Consider the following 23,431-nt stretch of genomic DNA (forward strand, 5'->3'; position numbering starts at 1 on the left):
CGGAGTTCTTACCAAAGGAAGTAAGAACATCAAATAGCACATTGAGGGATTTTTTAGGAGAGGTGAGATATAGGAGGATGTCGTCCGCGTATAGCGAGACACGATCCTCAAAGTCAGGGGACCATCGGATACCCCGCATAGAAGGTTCCCAACGGAGCCACTCCGCCAGTGGTTCGAGAGCAAGGGCGAAGAGCAAAGGGGACAGCGGACAGCCCTGTCGGGTGCCCCGTCCCAGCGCGAAAACACAAGACACTCGTCCGTTAACAACTACCTGGGCCAGGGGACTCTCATAAAGAAGTTTCACCCAGGCTATAAAGCCCAGCCCAAACCCGAATTTCGAGAGGGCCGCCCATAAGTAGGGCCACTCGATAGTATCGAAGGCCATGGTAGCGTCGAGTGAAGCCAAAATGGCCGGCTCAGTAAGCGTTCCAGCTCTCGCGAGAACCCCGTGGAGTCTACGCAAGTTCAAAGCGGTGTTGCGGTGCGGGATAAAACCAGATTGATCCGGATGAATCAGGTCTCCGATCACAGTGACTAGACGATTCACCAGCGTTTTAGCCAAAATTTTGGGTTCGGTATTGAGCAGGGAGATAGGTCTATAAGATGTACAACGATCCCGAGGCTTAGCCTCCTTGGGTATGACAACAATAGTAGCAAGTCGTTGGTCGGGAGGGAGGGAGCCAGACTCCAGGGCCTCGAGAAACATGTCTCGCAAATAGGGCGCCATTTTGTCGGGTCGCAGCTTGTATAGTTCAATGGGCAAACCATTGGGGCCCAGCGCCTTGCCCGAACGGAGCGAGCAGATGGCTACCGCGATTTCATCGACTGCGAGCGGAGCATCCATGAGGTCTCTGTCAACGTCAGAGAGGCGAGGCACAGCGATATCACGCAGCAGCAAATGGGAATCCTCCTCATCCCTATCACAAACAGAGGTGTACACAGTCACAAAGTGATCTGCAAAGCACTGAACGATCCCAACAGGATCAGTGACGCACTCACCATCAAGCCTCTCAATCACTGGGACCACACGATTCACTCTCTCCTTCTTATCCAACCACGCCAGTAACTTACCCGCCTTATCACCCACATCATACAGTCGTCCCTGCTGCTCCCTATACATCACTTTCGCCGCATCAGTAACAAGAGCCTTATAGTCCGCCTGTTTCAAAGCAAGGGAGTGCAGCTTGGCGCAGGTTACGCCTAGTCGGAGGTCGGCCTCCAAATCAGCGATCTCCGACTCCAAGTGCACAACCTCCGCATTGGCAGCCTTTTTAGCAGCAACAATAAGAGATAATGACTGACCACGTACAACAGTTTTAAAAGCCTCCCACAATGAAACTGCAGAGGAAACAGACCCCACATTATCATCAAAGTAATTCTCGATGGCTTTAACGAGGCTCGAGCGGGTCTTAGGATTCTGGAAGTTCCACGGGTTAATAGGAGCTACTCTACCCTCACCACCCGCCCCCACCTCATATCGAAGCCACACGGGGGAGTGATCTGAGATTCCCCTAGGGAGCTGACGAATCTCTCTGACAGAGGAAGACTGGACCGCTGGCATTAAAATATAGTCCAATCTAGACAGGCTGCCATGGGCCCCAGAGTGGAAAGTGTACTGCAGCTGTGTAGGGTGTAGCATCCTTCTGACATCAATCAGCCCGAAGGTCTCCAACAGATCACTAAGCCACCCTTGCGCCCTGGGTAGGTCCCTGGGAGGATGGCGATCAAGGGTGCCGGAGACAACCGAATTAAGATCCCCACCCAAGATCAAGAGTCCCTCAGGAAGATCAAGTAGGACTTTACAGAGGTCAGCATAGGTTAAAGTCTGCAGGCCCGGGGGAACATAAACCGAAAGTACGGACAAGGTCTTCCCCTCCCATCTACCAGTGAGCACCGCATATCGCCCCCTGTCGTCAAGTTTAACGTCATCAACTGCGAAAGGGAGAGAGGCACGAACAAGAATACCAGCCCCCCTGGACCCAGAAGTAATCCCCGCGTGGGCCACCAAGCGGTAGCCACGTCTATTGAGCACCTGACAAGCGTTGCCTATTAAGTGTGTCTCCTGTAGGAGGACAATGTCGGGGGAATGGCGCTTAACGAATCGCAAAACAATACTCCGCTTTATCCTGTCCCCCAGTCCATTGACATTCCAGGATAAAACTCTCAACTCGCCGCCCCCCATCCCCGAAAATTAAAAAGAGCAGTACCAACACAGAACACCACAATCAATACGAATGGAAAAAACAATACATTGCCTCGTGAATGAACAAGAACACACAAACACCCCCCTCCACCCTCCAACTCAACCAGGTTACTCCCTCCACCCTGCACCCCTGCGTGAGACTAAAAAGCCACCCCAACTTGCAGTGTGCCTGTCGCCCCATAACTAAACTAAACTACGCTAAGAACCCAGGAGGAGGTAGAGTCCCTTCACCCCCCGCCACCCCCGGGCAAAGCTAGGCCCACAAGGACCCAAGTCCAAACTCAGCTGATACAGTAAGAAAGTTCAGGTGCCGGGATCCACAGGCAAAGTCCTCATTCAGCCACACCTCCGTCAGCGCCTCCAGGGTGCCCGGTATGTTCATGTCTCGTAGGCAGGGAGTCAAGCCAGTCACTGACACTTTCAGGGCAGTCAAAAAAGAACACTCGTCCCGATATTCAATCCGTAGTCTGGTTGGGAACAATAAGGAGTACTTAAGACCCAAGTCTCACAGTCGCCTCTTAACCCCCTGAAATCCAAGTCTCTGCTTCTGTACGAGCGGCGAAAAGTCAGGATAAAAGGAAACGGAAGCGTTTTCAAAATGTACTGGGCCTTTATCCCGCGAAGCCTGTAGAACCGCATCCCGGTCTCGAAAATGGAACAACCTGGCAATGATAGGTCTCGGAGGAGCACCCGGCTTAGCCTTCCCTCCGGGAATACGATGAGCACGTTCAACAGCGAAAAACTTGCTGAGTCCAGCGGGAGACAGGTGGTTGGCAATCAGGTCCTCAACCAGGAGGTCAATCCCCAAACTATCTGAAGTCTCCCGAACACCAATAAGGTGCACATTGTTGCGGCGGGCCCTGTTTTCGTAGTCCTCGAGACGACGAGCCATTTGATCATGCGAGGATCGTAGATTGCCAATCTCAGTCTGGACTTCCGTGACATCCGTAATAAGACTAGAGGTCTTCAAGCCCAGTGACTCGACCCTTTCGTTGGTCTTCGAGAGATCCGCTCTAATCAGCGTGATATCGATGGCCACCATGTCGATCTTAGAAGCTAGAGCTTCGTATTGCTGTCCCATAGAGGCCTGCATGTTGGTTATGGCTCCCATGACGTCCTGCAAAGATGGATCCGTGGACGCTAGAAAAAGGGTCTTACCGGCATCCCAAACACGGCCAGCAGCGCCAGGCGACCCCTTGACCTGCGAGTAGTGATCCATGATGTTGGTCTGGTTCTGGCCTCCACGCAGAGGTGCTTTGGTCTTGCGCTTCTCGAGAAGCTGCCCGGTAGCCATTTTGGAGGGGGGACCCCGAAGGGTTCCCTGCGACCTGGAGAAAATGGCCGGGCGCAAAGTGTCCAGATAGCCAACAAGACTGGTACTTAGCAATTCGGGCACAAAAGAGCCGGGTTGTAAACAGGCAGCCGGGTCAGTACCATGCAGGAAGGAAAACAGCGGGCCAGCATATGGTGGTGAGAGACTGCACCCCTGCCAGTCAAAGCCGGGAGCAGAATCGAAACCGAAAGTCAGAAGGGGTCGACTCGAAGGGGACCCTCGCAGCCATTGTTGATCAACTACTTCACGGCTTGCTCCGCATCCGAGTCCCTGGGTCCGCCACGGGGTGGGCCTCAAAAAGCAGAGACGATGCAGAAGTGGACCCCGGCGTCCGAATTCGATTTTTCGAAGTGTTCAATGATCAGCGAGGATAAGCGAACAAAAGGCCGTCGTCGAAATCAGGATGGTGCCAGGATAATCGTGAGGGGTGGCACGGGTCCGGGGAGCTCTGCGCTCACGCGACTATCTTGGAGGCCCGCGAAGCTCCTCCTCCATGTATGTCTTTTTTGTTTCCTTTTCTCCTACAGAAACACTCACACCAGTACTATACTGACCAGGGAGCTAGATACTCGTAAGCAGAAACATGTTGATCACAATTAAAACGGTGGAGGGAAAATAAAGTCCCATATCACTGTTCACTTCTTTTAATACCATGCATTTGCTCCCCGAATAAAATTAATTTATTGACAAATGTAATGGTTTTTAGATCACCTCTCACTATCTCATGGACCACCACTAAGCCTTAGAAGTGCATCCCTGTCTTAAGGTGTATGCCCGCCCTCTAACAAACAAAGTTTTTAGAGGGCGAGGACAGCCGATAATGAAGCATGTAGGAATCTATAGGAATCCAAACTAGGGACAGCCCCATTGTGTATACAAGAAATGATGTCACACACTCAGACTGAATCCAGACCAATGGTTTGTATACAAAGTTCTTACTTTGTGAATTTTATTACTAGAACCAGGATTAACTTCGTAGTGGGTAAGGGATACTTTCCATTCAATGATACTTTTCAATATACAGTGTGTACTGGTTTTGTAGAGGCCTACAAATTACCTTGCAGTTGAATAAATGGATTGTAGACCCTTTAGAATACTTGTTAATACTTTAGATTACTTTGTAGTTACTTTTCTAGTTTGGGGTGAAACAAACTCCTAACACAGTTTAGGTATTACTAAGTTACTTTTGTTGTAGTATAAAACAGGTTTAACACTTAATCCTATGGAGAAAACGAAGTGTTAAGCTTGTTTGCAGGTAAGTAAATGATTTTGGTAACTGAGTATTGGAGGGTAGAACCAAGTTTCCCCAAGGTTCAGGTTAGCAATCCATGTGCACCACCAGCGGCACTAGGGCGCCAGGTGCAGGGTGCAAAGTGCAGGGCACCAATGTTAGCCAATGGGTTTAGGGGGCACCTTGGTTGGGGGCTGCTCACAGGCAGGCCACTCGGTCTTGGGAGGCAAGCTCCTGGAGTTAAGGGGAGGGCACCAAAATTACATCACCAGCTGCACAGGGACAGCCGGGGGCAGGGTGCATAGGCCGTGTGTTGGAGCCCATAGCATTACTATGGAGATTGCGGTCGAGAAAAAAGTCTACAAGCCGAAGATAGAAGACTGGAAGAAGGGAACCAAGGACTGGAGGTTGAAGTTGGAGAGTTGCTGGACAGCAGGACACCATCGGCCGGGCTCTGGGGGGCTGCGGATTGAGATGTCTGGTTCTTCTCACTGGTTCTGGTCGCGATCGGGGGACCCTTCAGGATGAGGCTATAGGCGTCGAGGAGAAGGTCAGAAGCGGTTGTCCAACGCTGGATCCCTAGTCAGGATCACCGGGGGTACCTTGCTTGGGTGTTGGGGCACTTGGACTCGGGCCTTGGGTGTCTGCTGCAGAGTGGTGATGACTCGCAGTTCCAGCTGGATCTGGAGTCCTGGCTTGGGTTGCTGTTTGACAAATCCGGTTACCACGGGAGATCAGAGTCTTTCTTGATCACATGGGTTCTTGGAGGCTTCTGGCTGCTGGACTCGCCGGTTTCCGCTTGCAGGGCTTCCGAAACAGTAGACAGGCCGGTAGGGCTGGGGCCAAACCAGTTGTCGTCCTCTGCTCTGCATCACAGCTCTTCGGTCCTTCTTCCTGTTGAGTCATATCTGAATTCTGGGTTCTGGGCTCCCCCCTAAATACTGTTTTAGGGGCGTTTTAGAGGTTTCTAGGTTGTAGCCAATGGGCTACTGTCCTTAGGGTGACTACACCATAAGGGTACTCACCCCACGTGAGGGGGTTGACACCATCCGTATCCTTGATTGGAGGGTGCTTGCCATCTGCAAGATGGTGGGCACTGAAGAGTGGGCTTCACCTCTCCTTCCCCCACCTGAGGGGTGGGGTTGGCAGAGGTGACACACCTTCTGGGTGGTTCTCCTTTTCCCCACCTTTCTTCCCACTGAAAAGGGGGAGGGATAGGAAGGGAGCTGAGGTTCGCGTTGCAAAGGAGGCAAGGCCTTTGAAGCTCACCTGCCACAGATGACTCTTCCTGACCTGGGGGAAGTGTGAACACTTCTGCACAGGCTTGGGTTCTGGACCCTGGGAGCGAAGGCTCCCACCTCAGGGTTCCAGAAACTTGTCTTGTGGTAGCAGACATGTTTACCAGTCAGAAACCCACCAGTGGCTGGTTTTTGGTTCAGGGGTCCACTCTAGAAGGGACCCGTGAGTGCAGGGAATAAAAAATCTGACATTGGAATCAGTGCAGGCTTATTATTCTGCGATGTTTTGTACCAAATATCCCAGTATTCAAGTAAACCCGTTATAGTGATAGGAAACTAATAATGACCAGTTTCCAGACCATATACTCAGGATGGCTATACTGGCCACATATAATATCTAAGAATGGCCTTCGATAATATTGGGACCCGTCTGCTCATGAAGATACGTCCTGGCATGAGGTATAGGGCACCCTGCCTTAAGGGTGACTTACCCAGGCCTCATGCAGTGCTGGGCAGGCATGGCACACAGTAATGTGTGCCATGTTGACCTTTCACTTTTAGCTGCACCACAACATGCAAGCCGCAGTGACAGTGGTGCATGTTTGTGGTGAGAGGTCTCGGAGGGTGGCATAAATCATGCTGCAGCCCTCAGAGGCCTTTCCTGGCTACCATGCCCTTGGTACCATAGGTACCTCTTACAAAGGGCTTACAGGTAGGCCAGAGTTGTGCCAACCTGATTTTCAAGGACCCAGGGCACACTCTGTCCCATTGCATTAGGTACTACAACAGAAACCCACTTTCCTACAGCCATCTTTAAAACGGTTTCCGGAATATCATCCCTCAGATTCATCTGGCTTAAGTGCCAGGGGAGCAGGTTCCAAAGCTTGCAGATTGAATGTACAACACCTCTGCCACCCTACAAGACCGTGTCAATTCTTTGTAAACCAACCTTTTGGAGGTCTCTGAACGAAGACTTCTTCCTGGGACATACCATGACAACTTGTTCTTAAGCTATTCTGGCCCAAAGCCAAGGAGCACTTTATGAGCAGTGCACAGTGTCTTAAATTACACACTCTTTTTTATGGGGAGCCAATCCAGCTCCTCCAAAGCCTTTGAAACTGGGTCAAATTTTATGATGTTTTTGAGCAGCGTGGCAACTGCATTCTGAACTCTCTGGAATTTCTTGAGTCCTGCTGCATTCCCAAATACAAGGCATTGCAGTGGTCTAGTCTTGAAAGGACCCGTGAAATGACCGATGTCTTTTGTAAATAATTTGGAATGAAGGACAAGATTTTCCTCAAACTTATTAACTGATGAAAAACAATATTGGTTAGTTTATTTGATTGTTCCCTAAACCAGATTATTCCAATATTTATTACTTTAGGAACTGGGATAGGGAGAGGTCCCAGTATCTGTAGCCACCAGGTGTCTCTCCAAAAGGAAGAGTCCATCCCAAAAAGAAGTACTTCAGTTTTATCCGTATTGAACTTGAGGCAGGGGTTGCCCATCCAGCTAGCCACTGCTCGCATACAAATAATAAAACCTTGAGCCACCTCCTCAATGTTTCTCGTGATAGACACCACAATTTATATGTCATCAGTGTAGGAGGGGGTTGAAAAACCAAAGGATCTATTAAGTTTTGTAAGGGTGGGCCACATAAATATTGAATACGGTGGGACTGAGCGACGACCCCTGTGGTACACTGCACAGCAAAGAGAAGGGAATGGAAGCAAAGTCTCTTAACATGACTGTTTGCTCTCTATCTGACAGGAATGAATGCAAAAGATTGAGAGCTGAGCCTGCAATTCCTATCTCCGATAACCTTTGCAGCAGGACCGAATGGCTAACAGTGTCAAAGGCCGTCAATAGGTCCAATAGGATCACAGCAGCTTTGCTTCAATTGTCCATAATGTGCCTGATCACTATGTGGACCTTTCTGAAGCCGAATCGAGCTCCATCCAAGTTCCCCTTTGGTCGAAGTTGATGAGTTTTTCTAAACTATTTGCATAGAGGGGTAGACATGATATGGGATGATAGTTCTTTTCCTCTTGAGGATCCAAAGTGGGGTTCTTAAGTACAGGTAGAATGGAGGCTGTCTTCCACTCAGTTGGAAAAGAGCTTGTATTGTTGATAACATTTAAATGTGTAGTGAGATGAGGGGACACATCGCGCCAGCTGCCTGAATAATCCATTAATTATATCCTGCTGGAGCCACATTAGTTGCCCCTCAGCAATGGTTGAGAGGAATCTGGAATATTAATAAAATCTTCCCTATTGACTTTATTCCTAGCCTGCACTAATCTGGCCTGGCCTAAGTTTGTCATGGCTGGTTTCTCTGCCCTATAATAAATGCTAAACCTTACTGCGATAAGTTCCGACCTTGTGAGTGGCAAGGTATCTTCCACTGGTAGTCACATCTTCCAAGTGTAAATTGAAATTTCCAACAATGATTTAATTCACTAATTGAATACTTGATTCAAGGAGCTTGTTCAACACCTCCAAGAATTGCTTTTTAGGGCCTGAAGGTCTATAGATTTGCTGCCGATGAAACATGGAATTTTTATCCTCTTTATATTTAAAGGAGAGTGCTTCACAGTCCTTTATCTTGGCCAGTTGTCCCGCAAGATTGAAGTAAACGTGGTATATTACCCCAGACCCCCACCTTGCTTTCTTTCCCTGTCCGGCCTAATAATGTTATAGCCCATAGGGAGTAAAATGGCTAAATCCGGGTCCGAAGAAGAGTCTGCGAAGAAGTCTAAGAAGACAATCTCTGGTCCATATGAGTCAAGATAATCAAATCGTTTTCGGGTTTTTTTCACAACAGATTAGGTATTCATCAGTGGACATTTAACTTTTGTGACACTATTATCACTAGGTGAAATAGATCTGGGGAGGTTCTGATTGAACTCTGCCCCAGCTAAGAGCGGCTTAGCTCCGCAGGAATATATAGAATTATGGCACTCATAGTTAACATCTAAATTAAAATAGAATTTAGTACATGGCAGGAAGGAATGTTGTTTTATATTGCAACACAGATTCCCTTGAATAGGTAATACATTGAGAATGGTGTTGTGTAGTTTCCACTAATCAATAGGAAATGCTTGTTTGTGAACATTATGAACTTAGGATGGTGCCAGACTGATAACATGCACCCCAGGAGGGTATGTCGTGCCTTAGACCAGCTATCTCACAGTGCCACCATTAGACCAACTAATCTAGACAGAGAGCGGACAGTTCTGGCAACTACTGAACATGACAACCCTTTTACATCAGGAACCGTACTGCAGGTCTAGAACCTTTCGTTCAGACACTCATGCTTTATTTCACTCAGCGAAATAAACAAAGAATACACAAAGGGACATTTTTCAATATTTATTGAACCAAAGTGATTCTTGTGTAGAAAATATATGCTGCAATGATCAATAGACAAAGATGATAAAAGTTATAAGTGTCAAGACTGTGAATAAAACGAAGATTTCCACCATCATCTTAAAACAACTTATATATGCACTCATATACAATATTATAACATTCTAGCGTACTCCTATGATGTTAACCCTAACCTACTTTTCTACGGTGTAAATGTATGGTCTGCCAAGAAACCCCTTTCTGGATGATCCCACCCCTTTACTTGGAATGGAATGGAATGGAATGTGTTTTTATAGAGCGCGATAGTTACCCGCAGGCGTCCCAGCGCTATAACTGAAAAGGGTGTGGGTAGGTGGGTCTGCCATTATTTCCTGAAGAAGAAAGTTTTTAGTTTTTTACGGAATAGCAGGATGTCCGGTTCTGACCGGATGGGAAGAGGTAGTGAGTTCCAGAGCCTTGCTGCGTTAGTGGAGAACGATCTGCCTCCGCTTCTTTCTTTTTTGTATCTGGGGATGACGACCTGGAAGGCAAGCGAGGATCTCAGCTGTCTGTTAGGTTTGTAGGGAGTGATCAGGGTGTGGTTGAGGGCTGCTCCTTTTCTCCAGTAGGCGCGGTGGGCAATGCACAAGCTTTTAAAGTTAACTCTCTCTTTTACCGGTAGCCAGTGAAGTGTTCCAAGTTCAGATCTCACTGATTGTCGGCGGGGAATGCGCAGGAGGGTACGAGCCGCGCAGTTTTGGACTACCTGCAATCTTTTCAGGGTGGATTCAGGGGCGCCTAGATAGAGAGCATTGCCAAAGTCGAGCCGGGAGAGGATGAGACCCTGGACCATAATCTGTCTGGCTTTGAGAGGGAGGAGAGGTAAGATCTTCCGAATGAGTCGGATGATACCCATGCAGGATGCTGCTAGTTTTGTGGCCTGGTGACCGAAGGTCAGAGAAGAGTCCAGCCATATGCCCAGGCTCTTGATGGAATCCCTGGGCAGGGGGGCAGGGCCAAGAGAAGGGGGCCATAGTCTATGGTTTTTGGGGAGGAGTTGCCTAGCACCATTAGCTCCGTTTTCTCTCCGTTGAGTTTTAGGTAGGATCGACTCATCCAGGTGCAGACTGCTTGGTAAAAGTGTAGGACCCCGTCTTGGTCATGAACTGGACACCCCTCACAGAGATATCCGTCAGCTCCTGGGCAAAAACTTCAGCATGCAGGGACCCCTCGAAGTCAGCAGAAGTGACTCCTCTGATTATACTTGGGGGGGGGGGGAAAGGTTATATATAGAACAAGCATTGGTAAAGCCGATAGGTGTTGCCTGTTCAAAATCTATTGGCTTTCTTAATGTTTTTTTGTGGTGTGACTGGAGGAGCAAGCTGGTCGGGGAAGGAGATTACATGAGCCAATAACAACGGAGCAGGGCGCCACAGCGTAAATAAAATCAAAAGCCTAGTTTTAAAAAGCGCTGTGACGTGGACCTCACTATCAGTGGCATAGCTTTTTGTTCTAACTTTATAATTTGTTTTTCATCGGAAGCTAGCATTTACCCTGGACGATGACGCCAGCCAATGAAAAATATGGGCGGGGCTTCCACACCACTTCTAATGCATACCCTTATACAGCAAGCCTCGCATGCGCTGCAACGCTAGGCTCAACCTAAAAAGTCATTCTTGCCTTGCGCCAAGATTGTGATCAGGCTGTCATTCCACAGGTAGCTGTCGCCATTTGTATATCGCACCTGAGGGCTTTGTACACAATGCCAAGGCAGTGTGATAGTGTTCTCACAAAGTTCTCTGTGTTAGCAAGGTCAAAGTTTCCAAGAAACAAATCCAATGCAACTGTGTGTCGAACGTCGATATGACAAAGTGAAAGCAACTTTAGGAAAGAACTGTGTACATGTAAAAATAGCACTATTTCCTACCAGGCTGAACTCTGCCACATGAAAAGGTGTTCCGGCGCCGGTTGCAGACAGGCTTGCCTTGGGCGCACCTGCAACGCATTCACTCCACCGCTGGTTTCAATGAGGCCAAGAGCTCCTACAGACTCTGCCCACTATCACCTTATTCGCTTTGCCCAGCCATTGCAGGACAGAGTCCACATGTCCGCGTGAAAGCAAGAGAACCGTTTTAAAATGCAATTTGCCCAAAAGATGCAGGGCGTAGCATAAAAACAATATATGTACAAACAGGAAAAGGTAAAATCCCAATGCTTTATAAACAATTCGCGTCCGTGACACCGCCTGTTTAAATGGGGCCGGGAGTTCTTACAGACTCCTCCCACTATCACCTGATTGGCTTTGCCCCGCCAATACAGGACAGGCAGTGGGGCAGCCTGAGTGTGAGAGAACAGTTTAAAATGCATTTACCCAAAAGATACAACGGGCAGCATAAAAACAATATATGTGCAAATAGAAAAAGATAAAATCCCAATGCTTTACATTAAGAATCAGTTAACAGTATATCTGGGGAATCCCCCCCATGACCCAGGGGTTAAACACTAATTTAGCCTTAATGGGACCCCAGCAGGGCATGCAGAGGTGGAGATAACTGAAAAATGCCTGCATACTCAAATGTCCCTTTATCACATAAAGCTTACCCACTTAAAACAGAGTTCCTGATTATATCCCCATACAGCTCCTTCATTCCCTTAAGTTGTGAAGTACCCTAAATTCCTTTATTTCTATTTGGTGAGAAAGCTTGATTCTGCCTTGATTCAAGCAGAGTAGAGCAATAATACACTCCTAGTGCTTTTTGGCTGCTGCCATACCCAATTCTACCAGTTTAGGCAATTCAACGTTACTTAGTGTAGTCACCCCTGTCCCTTTGGGAACGGAGACATGAATCTTGCAGGCAACCCTCAGGTCATCCTGAGAATCAGTCTTCCCAATCCCCCTCTTCTGCAGAGACAGCCGCCAAGCTTCATTTGGTTGCCATAAGTGGTGCACAATACCCTATGGGTGATAGAATTCAGCACTTTTCCCAAGGTGGCACTAATCACATCTGACAGTCCACCAGATCGTTCATGGTGGCTATGCCCTATCGTTTGTTTCTGCACCCCCACACTTTCCTCCACATCAGAGGGGAGTGTTAATGCAGGATGTGTGAGCTTTACTCTACAAATGAGCCATTGAGAAGGATCTGGACTCTGAAATACTGATACCTTGTTACTCTTGTTAATTCTTCATTCAGAGTAGGATGGAAGGCTTTGGCCTATCTTCACCCTCTTGAATGCTATTCTAGAGGAGGACAAATTCAAAATGCTCATGATGGCCCAGGTTCCGTCTGGCATGGATTCCAGCAACTGGATCATGGTCTTGGACTTGCAGGATGCATTTTTTCATAAACTCCTACTGCTGTCTCTCAGACATTACCTGCAGTTGAAAGGAGGCCAAGAGCATTTTTAGTTTGCTGGGTTTTAACAAAAGTGACAGTGGTTGTCGCTACTTTTTATCGAACGTTGGGGATACCAGTTTTCCCCTACCTCGACGACTGGCTGTTAAAGGCAGACTTGCCTACAGTTGATCGTAGACCACCTCCAGACAACAGGAAACTTCCTAACATTGTTGGGGTTCTTGATCAACGGGCCGAAGTTGAACCAGACCCCTTTGCAGAGGTTTCCTTTCATTGAAGCTGTCCTGGGTACGGTACGGTTTAGGCCCTTTTGCCTGTTGCAAAGAGTCCAGGACATTCAAGCTATGCTTCCTCCTGCATCCTCTTTAACGACTATGCCAGGTGGCATATGCAGGCTCTTCTATGGAATCTCAAGTCCTAATGGGCCCTCATCAAGGAAACGTGTCGGATGCCATTTACATTTTGGAGGAGACTGTACATGGTCTACAGTGGTGGCTGATCAGCTTCAATTGGACCAGCGAAAGACCCTCCTCTTCCTTCCGAACCCAGAGCTGACGGAGACCGATGCTTCACGGCTGGGTTGGAGTGTCCACCTGGGGGAGGTGGAGCTCAGGGGACTCTGGTCTCTGGAGGAAACCCACCTACATATGTTTGGAGGATCGGGCCATTCATCTGATCTGGTGTTGAATGCCTACCTACCATCTATCAAAGTGGGGAAGCTGGTGCATGTTCTCACAGACTACACCACTGTCATATGGTACTGCAGAAAGCAGGGCACAGTGGGTCCTGTGCCAGGAGGACCGGCTCCTATGGAGTTGGCTGGAATATGAAGGCATTTCCCTGGTTATGAGCAATCTGGGATATCTTTGCATTCCTGGGTGGACCAGCTCAATCTCTGGCATCTTGTGGAGTACAAATGGTGTCTGCATTCTGAGTTGGCACAGGACATCTTTAGGCAGTGAAGAGAACCTTTCTAGATCTTTTCACCATTTTTGAATGCAGTGTCCGTTGATTTGTGTGTTGAAGTTTCTGCAGGGAGACTCAATCAGATATGCAGTCTGGCAGGAATGGAACACTGTATTCCTTTCCGCCCTGTCTCACCTTCCCCAAATTCTAAAAAAGGTCTGGGGACAACTTGCCCGAGCCATCCTAGTAATTCTGGACTGGCGGGGGAGTCTAGTACCCGGAGCTTCAGGCCATGAGCATCTGTCCTCCGATCAGGCTACCACCTTTGTAGGATCTTATGTTGCAGCAGCAGAGCATAGTCCTTTTCCCTGAAACTGTGCAGTATACACCTCCATACATGGAGATTTTGCGGCGGCTGTTAGCTGCATTTGATTTGCCATGCAAAGTGGTGGATGTCATCCTTGCCGCACAGCATCCTTCAAGGACGTACACTAATGCCAGGCCCTGGGGCAGATGTGTGGCTTGGTGTGGAATCTGCAAGACAGACCCTTTACAAGCCATACTGTTGAATGTTTTACTGTTTGTTTTGTCATTGGTCCAGCAAGCCCATTCTATGTGCACTATTAAAGGGTATTTATCAAACCACAATGCTCTTTTAAATCCTCTATTGTGATGTGGTTTATTAAAGGTTTAACACATTTTCCGTCCCACCTGTTTTGTGATACCACAATGGGAACTTAATTTGGCCTTGATGTTTCTCTTGTGTACTCCCTTCGAGCTTGTCAACAGCTGTGCTTTGTGTCTTCTGACTTTGAAAGCTGTCTTACCCATTGAAGTCACTTCAGCTCCTTACATAGGTGAACTTAAGGCATTGTTGGTACAACCGCCCTACATCATCTTTTTTCTGAACAAACTGTTGCTGAAAACTCAGGTGGCCTTCTTGTCAAACATTGTGACGTCGTTCTACGTTTGGTAATCCATCACTGCCCCAGCATCTTTGCCTTACCTTACCCCTCAAACTAGAAGGAGAGACTTTATTGGTTGGACCCCAAAAAAAGGTTTAACAATGATCGTACCAAGGACTATCTAGAGGACAATCCGCTTTTTGTGGGGTTCTGTGGGTCAAAGACGTGTAAGGCTGTGCAGAAAAGGACACCATTGAGGTGAATAGTCCTCTGGATTAAGAATGCAAGGCTCTGGCTAAGAATTGTCACAGGGCTGAGGGCCCATATCAAGCCAGGGAATATCCCACAATAGCTGACGGTGATCAGACCAGATACCAGTCTTGATCTGCAACTTTACTATCTGCAAGTAAGAGACTAAAGTAGGTCGAGAGTGGCCTTTTTCGTATGTGATGCAACAGCAAAAAAAGAAGACTGAGCATCCTCAAATTCCTTGGCTAATGGATCCTCCGGTCATCCATCCTCAAAATAAAATCCCCTAGAATTAGTAATCTTGTAGTAAGCAAACACTCACAAAAACACTAAAATCATCTAGAAACTCAGTAGCATTAGGGGGACTTTAAACCAGGAATGCCACTAAAATCTTCTACCCCTACTTGAAAAGGTCTATGTGGTTGGGAGAGGAACCACCTATGACATCTTTTTAAAGGTGGCCACCATACCATTCGCCTGGACAATCAGTTATCCAGGCTTCAGCAAGAAATAAAGTCCCAACTATCCTGTTCGATAAAATCAAGAATATCAATATTATTTTTGAGCAGGCAGTCTGTATTTAAAATAGCACTTTAAGACTAGGAAGACCATTTTTTATTAGAGACCATACCTATGTGCATGTCTTGGAGCTGCAAGAAGTGAGTAGCTCTATGTGCCTCCGGAATATTTGTTAGCTTGTTCCCTTTTTCATGAGAAGATATTCTATACAATAGGGGTGCAAAGATACAGCCTAAATAAAGTAAAATATTTCAGTTTTGTACTATTAGGTTGTTTGTAATGTTTGTTCTAACTGATGTAGTTGTTCCTACTCACCGTGTGCAGGTTGTTAAAATGTATTATTTTAAATTGTAGTCTGTGTATCTACCTTCAAATTCTCTGTAATAAATGTCATTACATTGTGAATTCTTTAAAATAGTATTTTTTTTTCATCAGCTTGTTTTGACAGGAGCTATTCAAGTAGCTGATAAAGTTTCCTCAGGAAAAAGTTCTGTATTGGTGCACTGCAGTGATGGCTGGGATAGGACAGCACAGTTGACCTCGTTGGCCATGCTAATGCTGGACAGCTACTACAGGACATTGCTGGGTTTTGAAGTATTAGTACAAAAAGAATGGATAAGCTTTGGACACAAGTTTTCATCCGTAAGCATGACCTTTATTTTTAAATTTGTTGTATTAACTGTGAAATATTAGCTAATTGTCAATGCTGATCTCAAACGTTTGTTTTCTCGCATAGCAAAACACATCTAAACATAAAAAAATAAGAACAAAGGCTTTAGGTAAGATAATTTAAAGCATGTAAGAGCCAATCAAAATATTTAGGCAGAAATTTGACATCACTTTGCTTTAAAGCCATTAAGATTTTGCCTACAAAATTGGATATATATTTTAGAAAAGGAAGGTCACTGAAACATTTATTTGCCTTAGTGTGAAAAGATCAGTCATTTGTGCGATCAGGGAAAATGGCTTTGCAACAAACCTGGTAAAATACCAATTAAAGCAGAATACTCAATTTACGTGAATCTCCGAGAAAGAGTTGGAAATAATGAGAGTTGGAAATAATGATTGAAATTTTGCTTTGAGCTGCTCAGGAAAATTTCACCCAAGGCTGAGAGACCTGTTTCTGTGTTCATATTGTTGCCTCCTGAGCAGCTTTCCACATTGGGGAAATTCATCAGCTGTTAAATCCTCACCTCATGGACAGGACTTGCATATCTAACGAGGCATGGCAGCTCCTTCTGTGGTGGATCTCAGATGTCAACCTGATAGGTGACAGGCTGTTCTCTCCTCTGGAGTAGATCGCGAGCTGACTTATGAATCCACTCTGGGTTGGGGAGGACACCTGGACAACGTGGAGATCAGGGAGCAGCACCATCCTACCTTTCTGCCTTCCATCGAGGGCATGTCGATACAGTTGCTGTCAGACAACACAGCCGCCGTATGGTACTGCAACAAGCAGGGCAGCATGGGCTCCCATGCCTTCTGTCTGGGAGCCTCTGCAGCTCTGGCGGTTATGAAACTTCAGCAGATAACTCTGAAGTTCGAACACTTGGTAAGATCCCTCTAATTCAGGGTAGACTGATGCAGCAAGCGTAGTTTTATCGATCACAGTAGCTTCTACATCTGGAATTGGACTGGGTATGTTTGCCCAGTTGGGAATGCCTTCACTAGATCTTTTCACTACCTTTACATTCAAGAGTTTTCTCTTCATGTCTCTGTAGGAATCTTGTTCTACCTTCGATGGTGTTGTAGCTCTTTTAAACATTTATTTCTGTGCAGCTGATCCTACAGACCATGAAGAAAGTTAGGTGCGCCCAAAACGCTGCTGATTTCAGTAGCTTCGAATGGTGCCATGAGGGCCCAACGTTCAGAACTGCTGACCTTCTGTATCTGCACTTCAATTTGGTTTCCAGCAACAGGGCAAAGTAATGCAATCGAACCTCCACTCTCTGCACCTTTATACCTAGAAACTGAGCATAACCATCCAAGAGGCTTTAATCTTCTGATGGAAGCGCTAAATGTGATTTTGGTTGACCGTCGCCCTTCTACTGAGAACTTTGGTCCAGGTTAGTTGCCTAGTGTGACCAGAAGCAGGTTGGTCCTCTATAAGCTAACATGTCTAATGCCCTTTTATTTATGTTCTCTTTGGCCTGGTAAGGTTTTTCTGTGGGAAGGGCTTAGTTATTTAATAGCCCTTTTCGATTGGCTTTGGTTTTTTTTGGTTTTTTTAAGTTTCAAAAAACCTTTATTTCCTTAGTAATTTTATCACACAGCAGTTAACCTACAACCCGGAGGCCGGCAGCAAATCATAGTCATCAAATCTGTATCATCTGGTCACATTATACACAGCCAATCAACCGACACCCCGGAGGTCCGGCGGCAGACAAGTGTCATACAGAGCAATAACTGCCGGTTTATCTACTGTTCCGCCTTTCCGGACCTGTCTCACTCTCCTTGCTTGTGGGCGTTTAGCATCTTGTCAATGATTGCTGTTCCTACCACACTAAAAATGCAGGCCTAAAGCAGTATCTAATTCTCAAGTATACAAGGTCTAACCCCAACAACCCCCCCCACCCTCAACTAGCCAGACACTCACCATCTCATCTCATCATCCTGAAAGTAGTCTTACTTACCACCCTATAGATTCCATCCTAGGGTGCAACCCACATACCTACTGTGGCCTGTCCCTCTACGACAATCAAGTTCATACCACTCAGCGCTCCCTTTCTGTCCACAGTGCTGCTAAATCAAATGGCTAACGTATTGCTTCGAACTCCCACTCTCACTATACCTCTTAAGGTTGGTTATTATCCTTTTACACCCGCCCCATCCCCTGCTCCATCGGTTCCTGTTCATCCTGTGCTGTACCCTCCTGGTCTCCCGTGTGCGATTCCTGTCCATCATGCATCTCACCCTGTGTTGTGACCTCACCTTCTCCAATACTCAAATATGTCTTATACAGACAACAGAAATTCTTGTGCCGACTCATAGGCGGAAGCAATTCACTGTACGTTTCCGACTGCGTGCTGCAATACAACATGTCTCTTGCCCATCTCCTCTTAGTTGGCAGCGGGCCCCTCATCCAACACACTGCGACCACTCGCCTAGCCATCAAAAAACCTATATCTGCCAGACGTCTCAGTGCAACCGGAAGGGGCTTGGAGTAGCCCAGCAGTGCCAGTGCAGGGTTAGCCGGCATTTCTATCTGTAAGATCGTGCACATTTCGAAAACACTTCTTTCCAAAATGTATTGACACCCGGGCAGCTCCACGCCACATGCATGAAATCTGCCTCCTGTGCATGGCAACGTTCACATTCAGCAGACTGTCGAAGCCCATATCTATGCAGTCTCTCTGGGGTGTAATATACACGCTGCAAATATTTGAAATGGATCAGCCTATGCCTTCCATAAAGAGACCGCTTTCTCGTGCTTGTACAGCAGTATTTCCACATTTCATCGTCTATCTGCATTTGCAAATCGTGTTGCCAAGCTGTTCTGGCCTTAGAGTGTTGCAGTTCCTTTTGTTGTACTCCTATCTTAATTAAGTTTGTAACCAACTTTTGAGGGGCTGCCGTTTTAATCATGTATGTGAGTTCCGGGATCTCCGGCGGTTCTGCCAGATCCGCGCCCAATAGTCCTAATAGCGCACTGCGCACCCTGTGAAACTGAAATTGCAGTAATAGCGTGGCCTCAATATCCGGGGATAGTATCTGCTCCCAGGTTTTTACTACTCCGTCTGCAAAGAGGTCCTCCATTTTTGCGATGCCCAGTTTATTCAGTGCACATATGACACCTTTCTCTTTCAAGGGGGCAATCCACACTGCCCATTCGATCGGCATAAGTGGGGAGTATAGCAGTCCACCGTCCCTTTCCCATAAGAGCGCATGCCATGCGTGGTTCGTGACCTTTATGGAGTCCTGTTTACCAATACTGCGCTCAGCAGGGTAAAACACAGTAGCCGGTAAAGGAGCAGGCTCTGCAAACAATCGCTCCAGAATCACGTGTGGGATTGTAGAATCCCTGTGAATCCACGTATGCAGGTGAGCCGCCTGAGCAACTCTGTAATAGCTTTCCATGTCCGGTGCGCCCAGCCCTCCCAACTCATAGGGGAGTATCTAGACATTCCACTGAACTCTGGGTTGTTTACCGGCCCAGGCTAGTTTAATAAATACTTGAGTCAGGCGTTTGAAAAAGGCCTTGGATAGGACTACTGGGATATTATTAAACAGGAACAGGAACCTAGGTAATACCACCATTTTCATGATGGCAATTCTTCCCATTAAGGACAGCGGTAACTTACACCATATGTCCACGTCATCGACCAGTCTTGTAAAAGCGACCCCGTAATTTTCCCGCACTAATATGTCCAGGTCAGAGTGAAGGTGAATCCCTAAATACCTGATCGGGTCAGTTGTCCACTGAATCGGGTACTCCATTTCAAATTGTACCGTCACTGGTGTTAATGGGAACGCAACTGACGTGTTCCAATTCACTTTTAGTCCCGAGAGAGCCCCAAATCTTACCACCTCTCTGAGCACTGAGGAGAGGTTCGTTTCGGGGTCACGGACATATAACAGCGTATCATCTGCATATGTAGAAATACCAATCTGATATGCTGGGAAATTGATCCCCTCGAACCTATGGTATTCCCTAATCGCGCATGCCAATTGTTCCGCAACCAACGCATATAGCAGGGGCGATAGTGGACAGCCCTGCCTGGTACCCCTACTAATCCCAAATGCTTCTGTAACACGATCGCCCAGACGTAGCCTCGCTGTGGGCTTGTAATATAATTCTCCTATCATCTGCAAAAAGGGTTCCCCCAGACCTAGTTTACGTAGTACTCTCAGCATGAAGGGCCACTCTACTGAGTCGAAGGCCTTCTCCATGTCAAGAAAAACCGCCAACGCTTTGTTCTCCTGACGTACATGTTGCATTGTCCCTAGGATCGTACGAATATTGTATGTGAGGTTTCTGCCAGGAATAAATCCTGCTTGCTCCGGGGCAACCAATTCTGGTATGAGGAACGCCAGACGCGTGGCCAACACTTTTGCATACAATTTAGCATCCACGTTTATCAGCGAAAGCGGTCTGTAAGAGCTACAAGTATTAGCGGGTTTCCCGGGCTTTAGAATCGTGACTAGAAGTGCCTCTCTCATAGAACTAGGCATACTTCCTTCTGCACAGATGTCATGAAATAGAATTGATAGATGCGGAACCAGTTTATCTTTAAATGCCTTATAAAAGCCAACTGTCAGCCCATCCGCTCCCGGGGCGCTACCAGAACGCATTCCCTCCAGCGCCTCCATAATCTCGTCTCGCTGTATAGGCATCATTAGGAATTCTCTTTGAGAATTGGACAGCAGGGGCATTTTAATGTAACTAAGGTAATCATCTATTTCCTCTTCCACTTGGGAGGATCCGGACTTATACAGTCCAGAATAGTAGTCTCTGAACTCCTCGAGTATTTCTGTTTCCCCTGTAAGTACCTTCCCCGACGATGCTATCAGCTCATCTATCACCAGAGGTCGTCTTTCATTCCTCATCATTCTAGCCAACAGAGAGCTTGGTCGTTCCCCCTCACCATATGTGCGTGCCGTGGCGTATTTGCCCATGTGTTGTACTTCCCTGTCTGCCTCTTCCTTGTATTCAGCAATTAGCGTTTTGATTTGCTCTGCTATGCCATCATCTGAAGTACCCTGCTGTTTCCTTTCTAGCGTCGACAATTGGGTCTCAAGATGTTTTAGCCTCTGTCTGATTGCTTTGAGTACACTCGAGTGTTTGGACATTGCAATACCTCGGATATATACTTTAAATGTGTCCCATACTGTTTGAAAACTATCAACTGACCCCACATTGGTTTTAAAAAAACTATCTATTTCCTCTGCCAATTCTCCTCTGAATACTTCATCCAACAATGAGTAAGGGGGGAAGCGCCATGTAAATGGGGGGATTCTCTTTACAGGAGTTTCCAATACCAGGAGCAGGGGGGAGTGGTCAGAGAGAGTGCGCGGCAGTATCATGCACTCCTTAATGCTTCTGACACTAGCTTGGAACACCAGCCAGTAGTCAATTCTTGTATGATTATCATTGTATGCAGAGTAGTGCGTGTATCCGCCCTTCGTGGGATTTCTGTGCCTCCAGACATCCACCAAGTCTAGTTTAACGAGCTCCGACTTCATGTGTTAAGCCGCAGCCGCTGGTCGTCTTGCTAGCCCCGTTGACCTATCTACCTCTGGGTCAAACACTAGATTAAAATCACCCCCCCCCCCATACCATTCTGGAGCAAACGTAAGGTCGACAATGTGCAGCTATCTCATCATAAAACTCTGGAGAATCGTAGTTGGGGCCATAGACATTTATTACTACCACGTCATGTCCCTTACCCACACATCTAGTAATCAAATAACGGCCTTCTGAGTCCGCCTTAATCATAGTCAATTGTAACTTCGATCTGGGATTGACCCATACAATCACTCCTCTAGAATGTGTAGTAAACCCTGCAGCCACACTGTTACCCCTCAGCCCTCTAGCAGATAGCATTCTGCTCGTTATTGGGAGGTGGGTCTCCTGGATGAACGCTAAATCAATGTGGTGTCTGTGCAGATAATTCACAACCTTTCTGAGTTTGCGGTAGTCGTTAAGGCCTCTCACATTCCACGTCAACGCCCTCAGAGATTCGAGAGCACTCTCTTCATTCATTCCATTACAGTCAACCATCCTTGAAGCAAGGCAATATAGTCAACGGTCGTGATTCTCCATCTCCGGGGAGCTGTCCCCGTATTGGTGTCAGGCGACATAGCCACCTTTAGACAATTAGAACTGAGAGGCACCTCGTCTGGCAGAACAATCAACTTCCCAATCCCCGAATCCAAACACCCCCACCTCCCCACCCTTCCCCTCCCACAGCCGACCTCCCCCAACCTGGCCTGGCAGCGCCCCATCCCTACCCCCTTCCATCTCTCATTTAAACCGTCCCGAACAACCCTCAAACTGGCCCTCTTCAGGACCGTTAGAGCTAACAGCGCTAGGGCAGAGGTCACCAGGACAAGCAAATAACTACTTCTGCATTTTATATCTCACCTTCGCCCCAGCGCTATCGCTCCCCAAGTGTCTATTAACGTAAGGCTAAGTCAATGTTCAGCGCTGTAGTAAAAGGTTTCCCCCTGTTCCCTCCTTGAAGGCACATAGAACATAATCAAAGTTCAAGGACCATTTGCATTGTACTATACGCTTAACCCAATCCAGTAAGTAGACTATTAATATAGCCAGTCTGCTGCCAGATACACATATATTGAAAAGATCTCACCCAGCTATAGCCCTGCTGTCCATTCACAGGTCCCTTCACGCTCAGTTTGCAGCTCTTCCAAGCTCTCGTAAGTCACTTCAGGTCGAGGTCCGATGGTCCCAATTCTGCCCAGTTTCCAATACAGGCAGCAGCGGGCTGACCTGAATATTGCTAACCTAGCTATTCCTGCTCTTCCAGATGGCTGTTCTCGTCTTGCTCCTCATTTTGGCTTCTAGGGCTATTCCTCCGTTCCTTGGACCACTCCTTCAAAGATTTCTGAAGTTCTCTAGGATCCGTGAAAAAAATATGAGTGACCTCGTCTGTTTATCCGCAATTTTGCCGGATATAACATGGCGTAATCCAGTCCAAGTTCCCGGAGTTGTTTCTTATACGGGGCGAAGTGCCGTCGCTCCTCCTGAACTTTCGCAGTGAAGTAGGGGAACAAGGAGACATCCATGCCTTCGAACTTCAGTTTCCCTTTGTCCCTTGAAACCCACAACGCTGTATCTCGGTCCCTGTAGTTCAGTAGTTTTGCTATTATCAGTCTCGGGGGGGCCCCCGTCCGCGGACGGGGTCCCAATGTGCGGTGAGCTCTTTCTACAATAAACATCGGTGAGAAGACATCCTCTCCCAAAAGAGTAATCAAAAGATTCTCTACAAAGAGTTACATCTTCCAAGTTTGCGTCGTTTCCGCAATCCCCGTGATGTGAATGTTCGAGCGCCTCGAGCGGGCCTCCAAATCCTCCGATTTATCCTGTATAACTTGGAGTAGTCTGGTGAACTGTTTGCGATCTTTGTCCCATTCAGATTGTGCTTCTTCCACTTCTGTAAGCCGCCTCTCGGACATGTCCTGC

At 47.2% G+C, this 23,431-nt stretch overlaps 1 protein-coding gene across 4 annotated transcripts in view; it reads left to right on the forward strand.

The window, feature by feature from the left end:
- Window positions 1-23,431, forward strand: part of MTM1 (myotubularin 1) — a 739,022-nt gene that overhangs the window by 539,317 nt on the left and 176,274 nt on the right. For all 4 annotated transcript variants that reach the window (XM_078688643.1, XM_078688645.1, XM_078688646.1 and 1 more), the window contains exon 11: window positions 15,724-15,930. In XM_078688643.1, coding sequence (XP_078544769.1) covers window positions 15,724-15,930 — 207 coding nt within the window. The remainder of the gene's footprint in view (window positions 1-15,723; window positions 15,931-23,431) is intronic.

Source organism: Lissotriton helveticus, chromosome 4_1 (assembly GCF_964261635.1).
Source record: "Lissotriton helveticus chromosome 4_1, aLisHel1.1, whole genome shotgun sequence".
Lineage (NCBI taxonomy): Eukaryota > Metazoa > Chordata > Amphibia > Caudata > Salamandridae > Lissotriton > Lissotriton helveticus.